Here is an 18,390-nt window from a genome sequence, read left to right as displayed (position 1 = left end):
AAAATAAGTGTGCTGCTTTTGTACTGTTTAAATGAGGTTTATAAACGAGTCTTGCCCTTACCTTACTGTGAAGAGGAAGGCACTCCTCAGACTCACTGTTGAAGTTCCAAATATCTAGTGAGAGATCCACCTCTCCCAGAAAAGCGTTCCGTCCAAAGCGGTCAGAGTGCCAGACAGAAAGTTGCAACGTCCTCATAATTAACTGTGACTCACTGATGTCATACTGATTAGGGAAAAAAAAACCACCTGAAACACTCAGCAAGGTCCATAAAATCTAATTTATTTTCTTTGAACATTAATAGAGAAAATCGTGCAAATCATTGAAGCAATAACCTCTCTCCTGTCCAATTAAGCAGTTCCAGGTCAGATATAGCCTTGGCTATATACAGGGTAAAACTGTTTCCTCATTGTCCCAATAAAGAACCTCAGAATAACACCCCCCACTACATCAGAGAGACATTTTAATTTCTTAGATCAGAGACTAGTAATTTTTACAGAATTGTGGACAGTTTATGTTGCAGAATCGCTCTTTAACACTTGTTGGCCTGCTTTCACTGGCAATATTCCAGCAGTCTGGACTGATGTCAATTCAGATCCCAGAGGTGGAAAGTAGCATTGGAACCTGGTGGGCCCGGAACATGTCACCGGCCACCCTTTTGACCAGGAAGTGGAATTAAAGATGGAAAGAATGGTGCCAATAATAAATAAGTTTACAATTAGAGATTATTTTGAGGATTTAGTTGAGGCCTGCTATGTCTTCATTATGAATGTGAGATGCGAGATTTGTGCATCCAAAACTAAAACACAAAGCATGTTCCCACTGCATTTAATTTTAAATCATTTAGAAATTTTAATAAAATACACCAGAAATTCTTAATCAAATTTCTTGCTCAAGCTCTTAAATCTGATGATTGAGAATTCACTCAGACCACACTGTGCCTTGGAAACCCTATATTACATGGCTTCTTCCTGCATCTGTAGTTGATGTGGAATCCTGTAAAGAGTAGGATTTCCAACAGAGCTGGGGGTACTGCAGGCCATTGTGTCCCCCTTCTCTCCACAAATCCCACAAACTCCTTTCCTTCAGTGCTAATTGCAAAGGCAAGTATACGGCCTTTTAAACCTTACCCGTAGGATTTCATTGTAGACAGGGTCAGTAGTATTACGTTTAACTGTAGTCTTTCGTTTACTTAGTCGGGATTTATCTGGTAACAGATAAGACTTCACATAGCTGCAGAAAAAAAAAATGTTTTTTTAAACAAAATATTATGTTTTAATTATGCTATTTTTGAAGAATCGGTAGCTGGTAGTGAATTGGAACAGGATAGCATCTGCACTGTCAGCTGTCCTGGGCCCAAGCTAACCTTTCTTCCCACTAACTGCAGTGTGTCATTCCAGTCTGGTGCATTTGGCTAAATGAAACTAATGCAGGTTAATGTGACAGAATCCTGTCTTTTTAACCCATAGGCTGCTTTCAGCTCCCCCTCTCCCCAACAAACACACACACACAGAATCAAACAGTGATATTGCAGTAACAAAACTAGTAAAATATTAGTAGTCTAATTACTGCAACATACCACTTGAGTTTGTAAACAATTTTTCTACATCTAAACATCTCAAAAGTGTTTTACACAATAGAATTCAGTAACTGTTATGTGAACATTCTGCATCAGCAATATTCCTTAGATAGCATGCAATGAATGACCTGTCATGATGCTATTGGTTAGGGGAGGAATTTTGGGCAGAGCATGAGGACAATTCCCTGCACTTCAAAATAATGCCACAGGATCTTAACACTCATCTGAAGCACTAGAATGTAGCAATTTGTCTGCATTGCACTGGAGTGGCATCCTAGATTATCAGCTCAAACACCGACACTGATAGGAGGATTAAGCAAGAGTGTCCACAAATTGACTTCATATATTGAAAACATTCTTCATCAGAACTCTAATGAAGGGCTTTGTCTGAAACATCAATGCTTCCCTTTCTCTACAGATGCTCCTTGATTTGCTGAGTGTTTCCAGCATTTTGTTTTTTTTCAACATCTGTTAGAGCATTGTATTTATTTCAGAAACAGCTGGATGTTGTTACAAGAAGATGGTAGGGTTGGTATTCTGGAAGGCCGAGATCGATCTATCTTGTGACAAAGCCTCAAAAAACGAAATAATCGCTCTTGGGACCCCTGGATGATGGATTGAAGAAATTGTCCAGCATCTCCACTCCTATTACAATCCTCAATGAAACTGCATGAATTAACTTCAATGAGGGCATGATAGAACTCAGATACAATGGATCGCAAAGCCAAATAGCTAGTCAACATTCACATATAATTTATTAGATGTTAGCAAGACAGCTGGGAGTGATCAGCAATCATAGCACCATACTCTAGCAAGGAGTCAATGGCCTGAGGTAAGAGGTTGGTAGAAAATTGGCACAAACATTTTTCAAAATCAAAATAAAATTGTTGAAAATATGTTTCTGCTCATCATAGCTCACTTTCCTTCCGTTCTCTCTCCTATCACTTTCCTTTCATTCTAACAAAGAACTAATAATTTGAGGGTTGAATGGCTTCATTATGATCTATAACTATTCTTAAGAAGATAACTTGGAGGGAATTGTGTGGCCAATTAACTTAGACAAGTGTTATTTGACCTCTGGGATATGCGTTTGAAATATAGCCCAAACTGATGGGATTAAACCTAACTTTTCCTGCTGGCTGTAAGGATCCTATGTGAGCATGATCCAGCAGCACAAAACTGTCTTTAATTTGGCAATACAAGTCGAGTACCTTTTACCTGAAACCGTCGGGGCTGATTACATTTCAGACAGTTTCAGTTTTGGATACTGCACATAAACTTACATTACGACAGCCTCAGCCTAGACTAGCTATCGTCTAAAGTAAATAAAATAGCTAGAAAAGTAAGATGTATCACTGAATAATAAATAGTGTATCTGTAATAAGTTTTCTTTTGACATGTTCACCACAAAAATTGCAAGGTAAACAGTGCAGACAAACAACTAGAGGTCAATGAGGTTCAAAAAAAGTGCGGTTTTTGGATGTGTCCGGTTTTTGGATTTACAGATGAAGGATACTCGTCCTGTAATAGACAATTACACTTAGTGAGGCCAGAGGTTAACTGATAAGTGAACTGAAGAGCATGTCGGATTGGTGCAGTTGGAGGGGTTGTGAGATTGTACTGAGGCATTAGTGTTGGGGCAGAGTAGGAGGAGCATTTTATTATACAATCACACTCAGCCAATATAACTCATCCACAAAGAGGAAGAATTCAAAATTGTTCCAGTAACTGTATGGGTGTTACATATCCAAAATGAAATTTTAGTTATAGTTTATCTGTAGAGGCAGGAACCTTACTAACCCATTGTGCAGTCTTTGTACACCATCAACGGTATCCGAATAGCTCAGCAGACTGCCAGAATGTATCTCAGAATTACGGTCATGACATTGTAATATAAAGTCAGGAAAATGGTTTGGTGGGGGAAATATTTGATATTCTAACTATAATTCCAGCATACAACATGTGTGTTAACTTTCAAGTAAACATCATGAAATGTTCAACTCCTTGAATATGGTATCCACTTATCTCTAGCCTACAGGGAAATTATTTAACTCAAAGCTTTAATGACAAACCTTTCAATTGAACAATGGCCTGCATTTTGCTGTCAAATTCAAAAGAGGCATATTTGCTTCAATACACGGAGAGTATTTTTTAGAAACAGTTGGTATTCCACAAACAGACACACTTACGGGTTTGACCGCTTCTTGTTCTCATCTCCATGAGCCAGGTTACGACACTCCTTCACACGTATATTAAGTGCCTGTTTCTTTTGGTCATAATTCAGAAGGAAAATGATTTCCCCAGTAACTGTGACATTGCCATAGTCACCTGCCTCACTGTAGATGCTAATCATGCTGCCTGTTGTACTCTGAAATAAAAGTGCTGCAATGTTAATCCGAAAGTAAATTAATAACAAAGCAAACTACAGATCCCCATTTGTTAAATCTATCTCATACAATTTATATTGAGATATCTTCAATATCATTTATGTAATCTTAATATATTTAAAAGAGTCAATACCACTTCCTGATAGGTTTCAAACTATTTTTCTTCAGGTAAGGAATTGGAGGAAGGCTTTATGCTCTTCGAGGTGAGGAATGCCAGGGTTGGGAAATAACCAACCGCTTTTGATATTCAGTATCGCCATAAAATACTCCTCGATCAGATATCATGAGTTAATGTAGAACCTCCTCTGTACAGTCCTATCATCACACTCAGGTCAGGTATAGGTAGCACAAATTTAGTAGAAAAAGATCTCTCAACACTATCCTATTTGCTTGGGTATAGGTACAGCGAAATATTAGGGAAGTGACATTTATGGTCAGAAAAAGTTGGTTAGCCATGGAACTGTGTTTATAAGAAATACATCAAAATAGGTTAAATTTTATCCCAAAACGGGTGCTGTTACTCTTTGGGTTAACTTGGCCTGGATTGAAGGATATTTACATCAGACAGCTAATGAGAACAGGTTCATTTTAGAATTGTATCTTGATGATTTCTTTAAACAATAACATTTTTCTTCTCCTCTAATGGTCAGTTTATCCAGTGAATAGCTGAACCAAATGGAACATGGATGTCCCAGGATTCAAACCTCACCTATGCTGAGTCAGCTGATGAGAATAAGAACACTGCAATTGGATTGACTGGCCCAGGCTAGCGATTGCAAAATTGGCAGCATTTCTGTTCCTGACAGCCACCCAGTGACCCTTGCTGGAGATGCATATATATGAATGTTTTGGGAGGACTGGATCAAATTTGTCAGAATCAAAGATTCTATCATAAAGGCCACAGCATTGAGTTACTGGAGTCTGTCTGACACTCTTTGGAATCATACCCCAGCAAGGAGTCAGTGCTCTCAGGAGAGGAGGGAACAAAGGAAATATTCATTTCTCCCCACAGTGAACCACTCAATAAAATGCTAAAAAAAAACTTGGAGTGACCTTGAGAGGAACATTTATTTCTTTTGGCAAAAATATTACAACAGCGAATTTCATGGATAGGTTCAATTGCTTTTCCCACACCACTAAGTCCCCAGTCTCAGGAGAAACAAAGAACAAAAGTCAGAACACTGTTCATAGGAGAAATGGAAAAAAAAATCAAACCAAGATCTGCTGGATTGGGGTATTAATGGAGGCTGAGCAGTACATTGGCTATGTGGCCTCTCAGTTATAACATGTGCTCATGCTTGAGAAGGAAAGAACACAAAATAAGAAATTTCATAAGAATGTATCAGCACATTATGATATATGGGAGAGAGATGTAGCATCATTACAATCAGCCTATACCAGCAAATACTGCCCGATAGTAGAATATCTTGGTGAAGTATCTATGTTCACAGTGGTGTTATGAACTAGATTTTCTCCCCATTCTGACTATGAATGGCCAATAAATTTAATCTCAAATTGGTTTCTATGCATGCATCTCATGCATGAGGAATTATAATATATGAAAATTCACAATTACAATATTTTGCTGAGCCACTTACAACAGAATTGCCACTCCGGAGGCTTTGGCGAGCGTTTGTCAACCGGTGAATTTTCACCAATTTATCAATGTCCTCTTCCTCTTCCTCCTGTCAAAAGACAGAAATTACCACTTTCTTTCTTTTAATATTAATACAAACTTTGCTCTTAGCTTTGATATTTCTTGCATATTATTTTTATATTCATTTTTGCAGCTCTTATTACTTCTTTTGCATCCCTCTGCTGCTTTTTATACCTTTTCCTGTTTGTCGGTTTTCCACTTTTTCTAGCGTTTGTGTAAGATTTATCTTTTGGTTTGATTTTGACTCATCTCTAGATTCTGTTAACTTTGGTTGCTTAACTGTACATGTGGAACTTCTGCATTTTAGAGGAATGTACTGGTTTTGTACTTTATCAAATACTTCTTTGAATCCCTTTCACTGTTCATCTGTTGATTTACCAATTAACAATTCAGCCCTATTACTATGGTTAGTTTATTTCTCAACCTTTGACTTGCTTAAATTTAAAGCATTCAAGAGCTGTTCTCATGCAGTAGGATATTTTCTGTGCATTCACTTTAATTGGCAGAAAATCGCAGGCTGGAAAGAACAGAAAAATAAAAGCCGGCTCAGATTTCAGCCACTTTAGTACATTTGCTAAGAGACCATATTTGTGCAAGAGTGAACAGTTAGGGCTTGATTTTCAATCAGGGGTCGGGAACTTGACGCCCGGGTCATTTCTTAAGGGAACTCTTTAGCTCTGAGGAAGAGTCATATGGACTTGAAAAGTTAACTCTGTTTCTCTATCCACAGATGCTGCCAGACCTGCTGAGTTCTACCAGCATTTTCAGTTTCTATTTCAGATTTCCAGCATCCGCAGTATTTTGCTTTTATTATTTCTGAAGGGTCCTAATCCCATGCCGTGTTTGTGTTGCTCATGCTATCTTCAAATGCTGATGCGCTAATTGGACTAGCAGTGAGCTCGGTGCTCAATTAGTGGCGCCGAGAGATGCCAGAAGGCGGTAGCTGCCTGCGGAGCACAATTCTCAAAGGTCGAGGGCAGCCATGATGGGGCTTGTCATCGTATTGCAGCATATAGGAAGCAGAATGTCAGAGGACCAGCAGCCTCATGGCATAGAGAAGTGGCCAAATGGCCAATGAAAAGGTAATATATCTTATTTAACGTAAGTTCCCCTTTTGCCAAAAACGTTTCTTCACAATAAACATTAATTGATAGCTCCCCACATTGCATCACACTGATGTGGGCTCACCAGACTCTTCGGGTTTGCCAATCAGTGATTTGAAAATCACCTTCTGGCCCTCCCCAGGCTGTCAACAAGTTCCTCAAGGAGCTTTGCAGGAAGTTAATGGGAGGTGACTGGGTTCCTGGCTCCCTCCTCCCGTCCCCTGCCTTGAAAATAGCTGCGCATTCAGGAACTCTATTTTCAAAGCATCATGCACCCGATCTGACCCCCACAGTAAACTGAAAAATCAAGCCACGAGTGTCGGGAAGCCACTTAAACTTTGGAATCATCACCGCCTAGCCTGATCTGCCACTCACTCTGACAACCACACACATTTCCAACAGAGATTACGTGACAATCATCATGAACAGGGACTCTCTACTAATTTTCTCCCCTCCAACTTGTGGAGTCTGTGTAGATGTTATCACAGCATATTAGCCTTTCAAAACCTCTAGGATCATTACATTATCTATTTCCTTTGCATGCACTGTGTTTAGGCACAGCATACAGCTGCTTAAGGCACTTCTAACAGCAATAATACCAAGTACAGGCATGTTACTGCAGACTGTGTGGAAGATAAACATTCTACCAAACCATTTCTTGGATCTATTAGCGATTAGGGCTCTGGAAGTCTCTTGCTCAGCACCCCAGAGAGAGTTTAACAACAAAACAACTTACATTTATAGAACATCCACACGCAACAAAAAGTCTGCAAGTACTTATAAAGGAGAGTGGTGGATGGGAAATAGGGAAGGAGAAATTTATGGTACGGGTAAAAAAGTTAGGCTTTGAAGGCAGGGAAGCAGCTGACAAGGCAAGGTGATTTGGGAAAAGGCAGCAGAGATGTAACGGTTGACTGAGGAGCAGAGGGAATAGAAAGCAGTAAACTGGATTCAGAAGGATGGAGCACATACCTGGAGAAGCCGCCCCAGGTAGGCTATAGCATTGTAATGGAGCAATTTGAGAATGTGGATTTTGAATCAGTTTATGGGGCACATGGGCATTGCAAAGCATGAAAATGATGTGGAAGGCAATGGTTTTATGTAGGAGGACTTGGGCTCTGCAAAATTCTGGATAAACTTTAGTTTTGAAGGGCAGCCAAAACCGATGAACAGAGCATTTCTCATGGTGATAAAGATCTCAGAAATGGTGGAGGAGAGGGAGAGGTGTAAGTAAGCAATGTTCTGAAAGTGGAAGGTGGTGATCACTGAACTAGATGCAGGGTATAAAGTTCTCATAAAAATACACGTACAGACCTGCTCCACATTGAGACCTGGAACTGACTGACTACGGTCTCCCATGGAATCACCTATGTTTGCAGAATCCGATACGTGAAGATCCATCACAGATTTACTATAATCTAACAGAGGATTTGAATATAAAATAATTATTTCAAAAGCACAGATTGGGGTAAAGCTGCACCTCATGATGCCCTATGGAATTTCAATGGGGTTGACATGGAATTTTGATTGAGACACCAACCAGACAGCCTCTGTGTTAAACCAAAACTAGGTGAAAAATAGCCCACAAACCAGAAACACCACATACACTATACACTATGTGATTGTGGGCAAATAATAATCTCATACTTCACAATGCAGACAGAGATAAACAAGCAACCGGAGAACCACAATGGCTTCTGCCAAAGGCATTCTGTGGTCAGTTAAGAAAGTGCTGATGCACAAAACAAGGTGGAGCCCCAAGTGAAGACCTGGATGAAACTAGCAAATCATCACCGCATTGTGAATGGCAGCTGAAGACAGCATATTGGTTTGGATTTTCATCTCTGGTATAGCACACAAATGAAGTCGACTCCTTTTGGAGTTGAAACTTTGAATTTTATATTTTTGAGAGTGAGACTTGTCTTTTTAAGATTCTGCCCCAATCCCCAGTGATCACCCCCTTCCCCCCCCGCAGATTATTATTTAATAGGGTAGGGGACCGTACAATTTTTCACATCCTGACATAACTAATATGACTGATGTTAAATTGTGGTTCCAGTGTCCTTGATTGCCACCCAATACCTTATCAATGGTCTGTTCTTAATGAGTGACTTTCAGCAGCCAGTTCAATCATGGTGAAGATTCACAGCCAAGCTTGATCCCTTCCTAATCTGACGGCCAAAGGCTTTTTCCAATGTGGACCACTGGACATCAATCAGGAGCAGGAACCTTGGTTGATTTTTCTTCATATTAGACAAGGGATGCAGAGGCCAAATCTAGTACCCCTACCAAGAACAGCTAATTCAGCGTAGGTGAGTGATTGAGAATAATACTTTAAAGTTATTTTTGTTTCCTTCCTTAGTCTCCCTGTGCCATACATTATCTGTTGTCGTGTGACGAAGTGATCTGCTGCTACACATTTTGCTAGATTTTCTCTGAAACTGGCATTAGTAAGTGCACAAATGTGGCAATGGGTTGAAAAATCCTCCTTCTAAGGAAACTTCTGGACTTCCCTTTGGTTTGGCAAGGTGTAGAACATTTTCAAAACGCTTTAAATAAACTTTTGATTGAATTTAACTCAAGAGACACTTATGTGCCAAAGCTCACCTGTGGGCTTCAGAATGCTTTTTGCACTCTTTTTAAACACATTCTCAGAAACGTTTTCATCCATTGAAACTCTGCTGTGTTTTTTTGTGCGAGTTTCCTGAAAGAAGAAAATTAAAACATTCCATAAACTTTAGAAGTTTATCCAAGTTGCTTGGGTTTTATAGTTAGTGTATTTTTTATATCTAATACAGTATTACCATCATATGAAATTATACCACTTAATGATTGGTTTGTTGAGAAAGTATGGTCTATAAAGTCCACTAATCACATCCAGCCCATTACTTCCAAAGCCCATATACAATCTACCTTCTGATGGACTCTATCCATATACTTTACCTTCTAAAGGAGCCAAGTGGGATTCAACACTTGTGCCTCATGTCCTTTTGCTTTCCAGGGAGAAAAAACAAGAACTCTTATTTGGAGGCAGGGCTATTCTTTCCTCATATTTCATTATAAGGCATGTTTGTTCATTTGATTATGGCCTTTAACAAAAAGTCAGTAACACTGCTATATATCCATCCTTGTAACTTTCAATTTGTTCCCAATCATATTTATTTAGGTGTTCTTTGAAGGAGTTAATAGACCCAGCTGATTTTCCTAAGAGTCTATTCCCCATTTCCACTATTCTGTGTGGGAAAAATTTCTTCTTTCTTGACTGAGGTCTGTTCATTTTGAAGCTATCTATTGTAGTTTTGTGTATTGAAGTTTGGTTATATCTGAGACTCTCAGCATTTTAAGCCCTTAGAACATTAATGAATAATTTGAACAGGACAGGACCAGGGCAGATCCTTGCAAACCTCAACTGGTCATTAATTCCCTGGTTAGGTTATGTAATTGACTCTTAACGTCTTCTGAAGTGGCTACTCAACCGCATTAGAAAAAACTAGGGGCAGAATCTTGCCCTTGTCGGACGGGCTTGGCGGGGGTGGTTGGGAAGGCGCCCGCCGCCCGCGATCGAGGCCAGAAGGTGATTTCACGCTGGTGGGCCAATTAATGCCCGCCCAGCGTGAAATGCAAGCAGCAGCACTCAGTGCTGCTTGTGCAGGCAGGGAGGGAGGGGGGAGGGGGAGGGGGGGGGGGGGGGGGGGGGGCGCCAAGCGCGACCTTCACGTATGCACACAAGTGCTTGCTTCATAATCTCCCCGAGGCACAGAGCTACCTCAGGGAGATTATTTTTGTTGAAAATGTTTCAAGAAATAAATAATGTAATAAAACATGTCCCCTCATGTGACTTAACTTTTAAATTTTATTTTTATTTGCTTTAGGAAACCTCATCCCACCCGGGGATGAGGTCTCCTAAAAAGTGCAAAGGCCGCTTGGCCTTTTTGCCTGCCCGCCAATGTAAAGTTTGACGGGCAGCAAAAAGTTCAATTTCATAACCTTGTTAATGGCCTTAACAGACCTTTTAATTGTTGGCGGGTGTGTTGCCGACTCCGGCTCACACCCACCAAACAAAATATCATGTGACTATGCACTGATGTCAGGACACTTGCCCAATGTCAACGCATGTCATTTTACGCTCGAGCGGGTCGGGTGCACGCCTGCCCGCCAAGCTAAACCTTTTGCCCTAGGGATGGCCAATTGATGCAGCCTTACCAGCTACACCCACATACTAGGAATAAGTAAAACACAACAAGGAGTTTGTATTTCCATACGTTGCCCAAGTCAGATTGTACGTTGGTTTTGCTGGTGGTGGGTGACTTCGATATGGCTGGGAGAGTCATGCTGCCTGTGTTCATGGGTTTGGAAATGGGATGTTCATTCATAGTACTGCTCTCTGTTAAGGAACTCCGCCTGAAAAACATAGACACAGGAAGGTCACAAAGTTTACTGAAGCTTCACCAATGTATTTCCCAGCTCCTGTTTGTCCACGGGACTTGGTGGATGAACTGTGGAAACCCTGGAAAAACTCTGCAAATGGCATTCTGGGGCTACCATGGATTTTTCACCAAAGTTATGGCAGATGACGGGGGGGAATCCCCATAACTTACAAAGAAGTGAAAGAGAAACTTCTTTGACAGAATACTCAAGACCCATTATGGTCTCAGCCTGAGGTAGTTAAGGGAAAGATACTTCTCACCAGAGTTTTTTTTTAAATCAATAGAAATACTGACGAGAGTTCTGATGGAGGTCTGCACATTATTTCTAAGTTTCAGTGCTTAAACCTACTTCCGCACAATTTGGCATCATTTTCTAAAGTGTGGCTTGATTTAGTGAAAGGAATTCTGACAGATGGTAAGGTTGCCACATGACCTCACTCTTTATAAAAAAGAAACCTCCCATTGTCCCAATCCTGACCCATAGAACATCTGTATCAGTTGATTACAATGTTTATCAAATGGGCGAACTACAACAAACAGCACACGCTGTGTCTCATTAATAGATGTTTGCCCAATAAAGGCCCACCTCGCTGGATAAATATTGTACATAGCATGTGCCTTGTTTCTGTTCACATCAACATCACTGATAGTGTGCAGTTCACTTTTCTATTGCAGAGGGTGTCCCTAAGAATTACTAATTATCACTAAACAAAATTTATTGTTTGCATTCATTAGTAACAAAGGAATACAAATGTCAGAGAGTTTAGCTACCTTGATGGCTAAGTTCATAAATATGGTAGGTTGCTGAGTCAGGAAGGCCTCAGGTTTAATTCCTGGTATTGAGCTAACTGAACTCAGCTTGGCTGTTGGATCAGTACAATAGGCCTGTGACCTTGTGCCTGTGGCCCAAGGAAGAGAAGTTTCTGCTAGGTTTCCTGCTCCTGATTGCAATCCCGTGGTTCCTGTCAGGAAGTGCATGTGTTTGGATACCAGGCAGGCACAGGATCAGGCTTGACTGTAATGCTTCCCTTGCTCGAATTGCCTGCTGGCATCCACCCTCCAAGCTCCCAAGTAAGTAGCAGTCCAGAGGGATGATAGAAATGGATTCAGTGATGATAATTTCCAGTCAGTGTTAATTTAACACTAACATTAACCCATCATTTTAAACAGAATAGCCTTGTGCGTTTCTCAAATTCTCTTATTCTCTATTTGGCAGTGACGCCTACATTAGAAACTATGTGTTGTTATAGAGCTTCTGGAGGTGGCACTATGTATTTCCTCCATTGCTTAAAAGTAACATGGTCACAATTAATCTTCCTTTCCATGTTTATACTCAACAGCAAACAGGAATACCTTCATTTTATATTAAACCATAAATAAGATGCTGAATTTACAATTTTAATGACATGAATGCTGACAATAGTCCCTTCTCTATACTAAATATGCTGATAAAATTAGTTTAGGTTTCAATAAATAATATCCTGGCTGATTATTTAAAGCAAATTTTAAAAATTCAGTGCATATATTATGAATAATTTCATATTCATTGTTTATAATGAATACTACAATGGAATTGATTTGGTTTCTTAGACCTTCAATGACAAATGACACCATTTATAAGTTTTTAAGAGTGCTCAGTAAAAGATATGTTGGCCTGGATTTTGCAGTTGTAATGATGGTAAAACTGCCAGTGTCCCCTGTCATTACTCTTTTATATGGATAGTGCATACACGGTTAAATATGGATATCCATAAGTTGCTGTCAGTGATTCATCACTCCCCCATAGGGTGTGCTGTTGAAATCCTTTCAGATAGAAATCACTGATTTGACATGAGCATCCACTTTTTATGCTAATAACACTGCTGTAAAAACATGAAAAGGTTATGCCTTGTTGAATGAGTTGTAACTAGGTTTCTACAGTATACCAAGCCATAATTACTGTGCAACCTCCCTGGCCCTGAAAAACTCACTTTATATTTGTGGAATGTTAATTTTTTTTATATAAAATAAATAATTATAAATTATTAAAATAGTAAAACATATTTTTTCAATTTGTTTATGACATTTCAATTTTTTACTTCAATTCCATGTCCCAATCTTTATTTTACACTCTAAAATAATTAAAAGGTGAAGGAAAATCAGTTCTTCTTGCTTCCTGATTTGCTGTCTAAGAGAATTCATCAATGTGATTGGCTGATTAGTCTGCTTGATGACATCACTGTTGCTGGCATTGGAGAGCTCCTACAGTTGGCACCAGAATTAACTAAACATAGGAAAAAGTAGAATCCATTCTACTGTGATCATGAGATCTTTGCAGGAAGCTTTCTTCAAGGTCAGCAACGAGTGCCGTCACTTTGTTGTTGACTGCGATATCTGGGCCATTGTGATAGACATAGGCCAAACAGGCCTTGCAGGGGGATGAATGCACAGTAACAAGACAGATCCATTCTTATATTAGGAACATAACCAGAATATATTGGATGTAACACCAATGCGCATCTCAATGGATTGGAACAATATGGGACATTGCCTGCGATCCTCCATGTGCTGAATAACCATTATTCCTCCATGCAGTTACGGAGGGAGTTAAATGGAGGCCAGTCACTTCCCCAGAGCAAGGATTCATCACATGGAATTGCTGCCACATATCTTTTTGAATCAGGTTTTCACAGCAACACCTTCAGAGGTTTAGCAATAAGTTAGCAGCTCACCCCTTCATCTAAATGGGCTGCATGGTATAGTAAGACTCAAGCAAGGTCAAGGAGAAAAAAGAAAAAGGACTAACACAGGCTCATGATGATAAATTATTTCAACAACAACTTACATCCATATAGCACCTTTAATGTACTAAAACATCCCAAGACATTTCAGAGTAGTGTTAGCAAACAAAATTTGACACTTAGCCACATAGGGCAGATGACCAAATGTTTGGTCAAAGGAGTAGGTTTAAAGGAAATATATGGTTTGATTCACATTAATGTCCAGATTTCCATTTGATCACAAGAATTTCAGACTGTATCTTCCACAGATGTCTCACCTGGAATTGTTAGGTGTGTTGTGCTTGGAAGGAGATTGTGAGTTGCTCTTGTGGCTGCTGATGCTCACATGTCCAGTGGACTCTGTATCGCTTGGTTGCTCGGAACCATCTTGGGATTCAGACAGGATGCTATAAAACCAAAAATCACAGGCTCATGGTTTAGTTATTTTACTGCCATCTCAAAAAAACACATTGTTCCACATTACTCATTTTATTCCTGCAAAATGGTGCAAAATTATAATAATGTTTCACAGATTTAAATATGTTGTCTGTTGATTTGCTCTTAGTTCCCAATAATCAAATTAATTCCATCTATGCTGTTTTACTTTTTAAAAATTCTTTCACAGGATGTGGGTGTCGCTGGCCAGGCCAGCATTTATTGCCCATCTCTAATTGCCCTTGAGAAGGTGAAAGCAAGCTGCCTTCTTGAACTGCTGCAGTTCATGTGATGTAGGTACACCCACAGTACTGTGAGGAAGAAGGTTCCAGGATTTTGACCCAGTGAAGGAATGGTGATATAGTTCTAAGTCAGGATGTCGTGTGGCCTGGAGGTGAATTTGCAGGTGGTGGTGTTCCCATGCATCTGCTGCCCATGTCCTTTGAGGTGGTAGAGGTCACGGATTTGGAAGTTGCTGTCAAAGGAGCCTTGGTGAGTTGCTGCAGTGCATCTTGTAGATGGTACACACTGCTGCTACTGTGCATCAGTGGTGGAGGGAGTAAGTGTTTAAGGTGGTGGATAGGGTGCCAAACAAGTGCCTGCTTTGTCCTGGATGGTATCGAGCTTCTTGAGTGCTGTTGGAGCTGCATTCATCCAGGCAAGTGCAGAGTATTCCATCACATTCCTGACATGTGCCTTGTAGATGATGGGAAGGCTTTGGGGAGTCAGGAGGTGAGTTGCTCTTTGCAGAATTTCCAGCCTCTGACCTGCTCTTGTAACCACAGTATCTATATAATTGGTCCAGTTCAGTTTCTGGTTAATGGTAACCCACAGGATGCTGATAGTGGGGGATTCAGCGATGGTAATACCATTGAATGTCAAATGGAGATGGTTAAATCCTCTCTTATTGGAGATGATCATTGCCTGGCACTTGTGTGGCATGAATGTTACTTGCCACTTATCATCTCAAGCCTTAATGTTGTCCAGGTCTCGCAGCATATGGACAGGGACTGCTTCAGTATCTGAGGAGTCAAAAGCTTTCCTTTTGCTTGTAAACAACCATTATGATCATAGCCAAAGATAAACATTACTGCATTGCATACTGCACATCGTATATGTTCTTGCCTTATAGGGGGTCAAGATTAGAAAGAGTTCAGTGGTACAGGAAACCCCTCCAACACATAGCCAATGACAGTGAGTTGTTAAATTGGGGATTTTGTACACAGATCATGGGTCAGATTTTCCTGCTCCTGCACATAGAGGATAATTGGGCCAGAAGGATTGCACAGATATAAAAGAAGCCTGCCTGATGGTTACACTAAATTTGGGCTTCCTCCAGCTGCTTTTTCTTTATGCGATGCAGCAAGTGATCCACTACACTCAGGTGCAGGACCTTGAAAATCTGTCCCCACATATCTTCAATGGTTCATGTTCTCTTGAGATGTGATGGCTTAATTGCAACTTGATCTCCTCCACGCCCTTCAAGAAGAAAATTAAAATATTGCTTCTTTCAATTATTTAATGGCTGTAAGGCAAAACCTTCATGGGGGTTCTCCTGAAGTTACAAAGCGAGACAAATGGACTCTGGAATTTCAGTCCCAATAAGCATTAAATAGCCATCATGTCTTTTACATCTAACCAACAACTACCACTTCTTCCCACTGATATTTCCATTCTTAGATATTCTTGGTCTCACTATCCCTTCTGACTCCCAAATCTCCACATTGGCCAGAAATACTTTCAAGCAACTTTGGTTCCTTCTTTGAGACAAATGATCCCTTTCACTTTGACAACTTATCAGTCTCGATCAAGCTGAAGTTGGTCCAAGACTTCAATCAGCTCCCATTCCCAGCACTTCTTTTCATTCCAGAATCAAAAATATAGCTTATTCGTTTCTGTCCTTCAACTTCTCTTTCTCAGCTGCAACTTTTCTGGCATTTCTCTATTTTTCCTTCCCCGATCCAAACACATTCTCCTATATGCTCACCCTCTTTCCACCTGCATTCCAATGAAGGTTCATTATTTAATTGATTCTTTTCTAAAATTTCAAGCTGTAGATTTCCAACTTTCATCCTTTTTTCCTTCCTCTTACAATCTTCACTTTAAAAAATAACTCATCCTAATCATTAGTTTCCAATGTATTTGCTGCATTCCTCTGTCTAATCCTGTTAGTGTTCTATATTTCAGCCTTTGTCCTTCACTTTGGTCTCTCAACAACAAAATTAAACAAAATAATTACTAAAATTACTTAAAATAACTAAAATTTACAATATAAATGTCAATATAAAGAAAACCAAAATTAATGATACAAAAATAAATCTCAACTGTTGTGGTATATGAACACACTCACCTAGAAACCCTGCCTTCATCTTGAGATGTCTTCTGCTTTGCCTTTGCAGTAGCACTTGCTTTTGCTTCGTTGGCCAGTGCCTTCTGCAGTAATGCCTGTCCTGCTGTCTCTCGCTTATTTACTGCACAGCAAGGGAAAAGTTTGGAACTATTTACTGGTTTTTAAAGGATGCCCCAGACCTCTCAGCTCATCACTAACTCCTGTCTGCATTACAGAATGGGAAAGTCAATCTGTAATCACCAAGAAAATCATTCTTTCCTTAGCAATAAAACAACAGCTTGCATTTATTTAGCACTTTAATATAGTAAAATGTTCTAAGGTGCTTCACAGCAGCGTCAACAAAGAAAATTTGAACTGAGCCACATAAGGAGATATTAGTTCAGGTTATCAAAGTAGCATCTGGAAAGGTGAAAAGCGAGGCAGCAAGGTTTAAGGAGGGAATTCCAGAGCTTAGGGCCTACGCTGTTGAAGAAATGGCTATCATATGGTGGAGCAATTAAAATCAGGAATGAGAAAAACCAGATATGGAGAAGCACAGAGACCTTGTAATGTTGTAGCACTGAAGGAGATTACAGACATAGGGGTGGGTGAGGCCATTTGAAAATAAGGTTGAGGATTTTAACCGGAGACATTGCCAGATTGGGAGTCAATGTAGGTCAGAAAGCACAGGGCTGATGGAAGAACGGGACTTGGTGTGAGTTAAGATACAGGCAGCAGAAATAAGCACAAGTTTATGGAGGATGCAAGATGGGAGGCAAGCCAGGAGAGCATTGGAATGGTTGAGCCTGGAGGTAACAAAAGCATGGATGAGAGTTTCTGCAATAGATCATTTGAGGTGGAGATGGGCAAAGTTACTATGATATGGGGTTGGAAGCTCCTCTTCTGGTCAAATGAGTCAAGGTAACAAAAAACCTTTCCCTTAGTGAATATATGTATAATATACATGCATATTGGGCATATATACTGTTATTGAAAATATGAAGCACTAGGTACTTACAGGCATATTTCCTCTTTAATGATGCTCTGATTATATCGCTGCCTAAATCAATGCTGTGCCGTTTTGTTCGGCATTCAAAGAACCAATCTCCAGTTTGTTTCTTTAGCTTTCTGGTAAAGAACATAGGATTATAGTAACTGTGTGGAATTCCACTTTTTTGCTCTTTTAACTATGAAAATTTGTGAAGATTTAATCTGGACTGTACTTTTTAAATTGAAGTCATTCTTACTGCTTTGGATTAAACTCTAACATCAATTCTCCGTTTCAGCTCCAAAATTTATTTTCTCTAAGGCATGGCATGCTTAGATCATGTTGACATTGGGCAATTCATTTAGATCTTTTCCCAGAACCTTCCAGAAAATGGTTCCTGGATTACTTGCTAGCAGCGAATGATAAATTCAGGCGTATCATTCAGAAGCCACGCTGAGGAAATTGGATTCTACCAAAGCTTTTAGAAATGCCATATTATAGCAGGAAGGCTTCCTTAGTCCACTGAAGGTAACAAAGTCAACCAGTGCCCTATCCCTCAGTGTCTTTGGGATTAGGAGCAAGTGAAGGATTGCATGAAAGAAATTCCTTGGGACAAAAGGAGCATCCAGGATCAATATAATCCAAGCAAGCCAAGGCATTGATCTCTTTCCCTTTCCTACTACTTGTCAGAGGTTTATAAATTCATTATCAATGTTGAAAAGGTCTTC

General features: G+C 39.9%; 1 protein-coding gene across 5 annotated transcripts in view; it reads right to left on the bottom strand.

The window, feature by feature from the left end:
- The window catches only part of sytl4 (synaptotagmin-like 4), a 99,834-nt gene that overhangs the window by 28,550 nt on the left and 52,894 nt on the right, over positions 1–18,390 (bottom strand). For all 5 annotated transcript variants that reach the window (XM_078547191.1, XM_078547193.1, XM_078547192.1 and 2 more), the window contains 10 exons: positions 17,693–17,802; positions 16,696–16,816; positions 14,189–14,317; positions 10,987–11,125; positions 9,332–9,428; positions 8,039–8,142; positions 5,563–5,649; positions 3,767–3,945; positions 1,129–1,231; positions 62–223 (listed from right to left, as the gene is read on the bottom strand). In XM_078547191.1, the coding sequence (XP_078403317.1) occupies positions 62–223; positions 1,129–1,231; positions 3,767–3,945; positions 5,563–5,649; positions 8,039–8,142; positions 9,332–9,428; positions 10,987–11,125; positions 14,189–14,317; positions 16,696–16,816; positions 17,693–17,802 (1,231 nt within the window). The remainder of the gene's footprint in view (positions 1–61; positions 224–1,128; positions 1,232–3,766; positions 3,946–5,562; positions 5,650–8,038; positions 8,143–9,331; positions 9,429–10,986; positions 11,126–14,188; positions 14,318–16,695; positions 16,817–17,692; positions 17,803–18,390) is intronic.

The sequence above is a fragment of the Cetorhinus maximus genome, chromosome 8, assembly GCF_964194155.1.
Source record: "Cetorhinus maximus chromosome 8, sCetMax3.hap1.1, whole genome shotgun sequence".
Lineage (NCBI taxonomy): Eukaryota > Metazoa > Chordata > Chondrichthyes > Lamniformes > Cetorhinidae > Cetorhinus > Cetorhinus maximus.
This window is presented reverse-complemented; position numbering and strand designations above follow the sequence as displayed.